General features: G+C 41.8%; 1 protein-coding gene across 3 annotated transcripts in view; it reads right to left on the reverse strand.

The window, feature by feature from the left end:
- Nucleotides 1–4,213, reverse strand: part of LOC102773004 (solute carrier organic anion transporter family member 1B3) — a 50,418-nt gene that overhangs the window by 18,587 nt on the left and 27,618 nt on the right. For all 3 annotated transcript variants that reach the window (XM_006773153.2, XM_015570092.1, XM_006773154.2), the window contains 2 exons: nt 1,941–2,105; nt 445–640 (listed from right to left, as the gene is read on the reverse strand). In XM_006773153.2, the coding sequence (XP_006773216.1) occupies nt 445–640; nt 1,941–2,105 (361 nt within the window). The remainder of the gene's footprint in view (nt 1–444; nt 641–1,940; nt 2,106–4,213) is intronic.

The following is a 4,213-nucleotide window of genomic DNA, read 5'->3' on the forward strand; positions in this document are numbered from 1 at the left end:
TACCCTGCGGAGGCTTTTGTGAGCAGGGAGGCCAGGGAAAGATATAAATCTTTGTTTTATTATGGTTGCAAATATCAAAAAATTTCTATATGTGACACGGCACCAGAGTTAAGTTAGGGTTTTTCAAAATGCTGACACGCCGAGCTCAAAAGGTTTGCCATCACTGCTCTAAACCTTGCTTTTCCTAACCATAAAATGGGGATAAAAGTGTCCATCACTCATTGTAAGCACCCCATACATGGTAACTATTATTATAAACTTTTTTAAAAGCAGGGAATAAGAAAAGATTTTTTAATCTTAAAAATGTACTTTTAAGGAACTTGTAAGTTAGAAATTTCTCTCAAAAGGAAGTTTAGTTAGAATTATCATCTACCCTGGTTTCTTTAAAGTCTTTTACATTGAGAGTTTATACATTGTGCAACTGATATATTGATATATACAAACCCATCATAGGTCAAGGTTAGGCCAGCAACTGATTTGCTTTCACAGATTAGTGCAAAATTTAATAGGTAAAGTAGGAGTGTCAATATGTTGATAGAAAGTAAATATTTGGCAAGTCCAAGCAAGGTAAATTTGAATCTTTTAATGATATATCCTCCTGCAAACATTCCAGTGGCAATAGTTGGTATGGTTATGAATCCTAGAGAGAAAAGAAAAAATAGTAATTATATACATACAGTTATTCTGGAATGTCTTTACATATGAAACGCAGTATATATCAACCAAGTTCATTATAATCTCATTATTTCTTAAGACTGGCAGGCCTGGTTGGAAGTAGGGTACCAGTGTACCATATGGGAGAGATAAAAATGATTTTTTCTTGCCAATGCTGAGGGTTTTGTTTCCCCAACAGCAGAAGTCAGTGACTGGGAATATTTTTATGTCTGAACAGATACTTTCTATGAGATGCTTTTTCCCTTGGAAAACAACAAAACATCATCTTCGTGCCTATGAGACATTCACCCTACCATCTAAAATCCTTCACATCTCCTCAAAATGAAGAGTTCCAGTTCTTAAAAACGCATACCCAATTTGCTCAGCATTTTAGAATTGAATACTTGAATTACTATCTCTTCTTTATTCATTCAAACACACATATACCCTGAGGGATAAAAAGGCCTGTATACAGTATTAAACATGGTTGGTCCCTCTTATAAGTCTTCCCTTTCATTGTCCTTCAAGAGTTATTACATATGAAGACCATTCTAACAAAGAAAATTCAGGCTGGGAACATTACTGGGAACAAAATTAACTCTTACAGTTCAGACTTTTAAGTTCAATTTAAGCATTATATATAATTAATATTTTCTTGTTTATTTATGACCTACTCACATGCCACTTGATAAATTCAATTTAATTTATCAAATATTTATTAAGTTACAACTGTACTGGGTGTAGGTGAAGAATGATATAGGAAAGCCATTCCTTCATAAGCAAGTCTCACTATGTCATAGGAAATAGATATTGTAGCAAAAGACCCCTCTCTGCTATATGGTATTTGTTTTGAATTATGTAGACATCAATGATTTGCTTAAACTGCTTTTCTTTGGGAAACATCAATGTTCTATTTTTTGTAAGTAGCTGGCTCCTGATTCAAAGTTCATGAATTATGAACATATAATGATTACATTAAAAAGGATTTGTCTGTGGATTTCAGCACTACATTTTAAGATCCAATTATGCAGATACCATGTCTAAATGTTCCATTTACGTGCAATTTTTTTCTTCAGGAATTTATCTATTCAAAAATGATATGTGATATCACTTCAAATACAGAACAAAGATGGCATCACAAAATGGACAAGTTTGATATTTGCAAAAGAATAAATTGAAATTATATTTACTAAAATACGAAGTTGCCTTCACAACAAAATGTCACTTAGAACTCAATTACTTTGTAGTATATTGCTTATCAAGCAAACGGAGACAATGTGTCTTACCAAGCACTATGTTGGTCTCAGATGCTGACTGACCATACTGTTGTTCTATGTATTTGAAGACAAAAGTAATAATACCAATATAGGCACTGGATTGTATCAATGTCAAAATCAAAAATAAAACATACAAGGGATTGGTAAGGATGCTTTTTAAGGACTGGAAAAAACCTATAAAAACAGAAGTATAAAGAAAATACAATAATTAAGTTAAATATATATTAATACCTTAATTTTATAAATATGTTACATAACATTTAATATTATACAAATAGATAGCACAGAAAGTCAGAATACCTGCCAATCCTGTCAACAGTTTATTATATATTCTTTCCATATAGGCATTTTTATTTAGTTAGTTCATTTTACCTAGATGGGATCACATATACATGTTGTTTGCAACTCGCTTTGTTCACTTTGCATTTGGTTAGTTTTTGTCACTCAACCATACAACTACATACATGATCAATTAATTTATTCATTCATTCAACAAATATTTGGTTTTCAACTGGGTACCAGGCAATATGCTAGGTGCTCAAGAAACAAAAGTGAAGAAGACATGCAATGTCTCTTATTTATTAGCACTTAATAATATAATTACTATCTATATAATAAAAACCTAAGCGACCATTATGGCAAGACAACCAGAATGACCAGTCGCTATGATGCACACTGACCACCAGAGGGCAGATACTCAATGCAGGAGCTGACCCTTGGTGGTCAGTGCACTCCCACAAGGGGAGCTCTGCTCAGCCACAAGCCAGGCTGATGACTGCCAGTACAGTGGTGGTGGCGGGAGCCTCTCCTCCCTCCATGGCAGCGCTAAGGATGTCTGACTCAGCCGTCAGTCAGACATCCCCTGAGGGCTCCTGGACTACAAGAGGGCACAGGCTGGGCTGAGGGACCCCCTCCCCAAGTGTCTGTCCCCTGGTAGTCAGTGCATTTCATAGCAAGCGGTTGAGCGGCTTTAGCATATCATTAGCATATTACGCTTTGATTGGTTGAACTGGTTGACCAGACACTTAGCATATTAGGCCGGATTGCAAGAGGGATGTCCACCTGCCAGGCCTAAGCCAGGGATAGGGCCTAACCCGGCAGGTGGACATCCCCCAAGGGGTCCCAGACTGTGAGAAGGTGCAGGCTGGGCTGAGGGACCCCCCTAGTGCACTGATTTTGTGCACCAGGCCTCTAGTATTAACAATTGTTAAGTAGAAATTCACCTTAAAGATAGTATAATCCAATTGACCAAACGGCAGAACAACTGGACACTATGATGCTCACTGACCACCAAGGGCAGATGCTCAATGCAGGAGCTGCCTCTTGGTGGTCAGTGCGCTCCCACAAGGGGAGTGCTGCTCAGCCAGAAGCCGGGCTCATGGCTGGTGAGCATAGCGGAGGTAGTGGGAGCCTCTTCTGCCTCCACGGCAGCGCTAAGGAGCTGTGAGCTGAGCGGTAAGGAGCAAGCAGGTGGGTGGTAAGGAGTGAAGGCTCCCGGATTGCAAGAGGGATGTCCCCCTGCCAGGCCTAAGCCAGGGATAGGGCCTAACCCGGCAGGTGTTTGTTGTATCATCGTATCATATATATATATATATATATATATAAAGAGCCAAGGGCTATCACAACCAAACAACCAAAGGAACAACTGAACAGGCTGAGTAGGGTGACAAGGCCTGCAGGGGGGTTAGTGAGTGATGACCAAATGACGGAACAGAAGGCTGTGTGGGGCGACCAGGTCGGCAGAGGTGGTCAGTTAGGGGTGAGCAGACTGATGGGGGGGCCATGAAGGGTTGCCAAGCTGGGAGAGGGGCAGTTGGGGATGACCAGGCTGGTGGGAGGAGCAGTTGGGGGCGACCAGGCTGACAGAGGGGGGAAGTGAGGGGTGATGAGGCTGGCAGGAGGGACAGTTGGGGGCAACCAGGCTGGTGGGGGGTAGTTGCAGATAACTAGGCCTGCAGGGTGGGCAATAAGGGGAGATCAAGCTGGTGGGGGCAGCTAGGGGCAACCATGCTTGCAGGTGAGGGGCATTAGGGGCAACCAGTCCAGCAGCCAGAGGTGGTTTGGGTTGATCAGGCTAGCAGGGGCGCCAGTAGGGGTGATCAGGCAGGCAGACAGGTGAGCATTTAGGAGCCAGCGGTCCTGGATTGTGAGAGGGATATCACACTGGCCAGGCACCCCAGTGGGGACCCCCCATCCTTAAGGGGCTGTGGCCAGCCTGCAAACAGCCATTAGCCCCACACCCATGCTGGCCAGACACCCCAGCAGGGACCCCCACCCTGAAG

The sequence above is a fragment of the Myotis davidii genome, unplaced genomic scaffold (genome assembly GCF_000327345.1).
Source record: "Myotis davidii unplaced genomic scaffold, ASM32734v1 scaffold346, whole genome shotgun sequence".
In the NCBI taxonomy this organism is placed as follows: Eukaryota; Metazoa; Chordata; class Mammalia; order Chiroptera; family Vespertilionidae; genus Myotis; species Myotis davidii.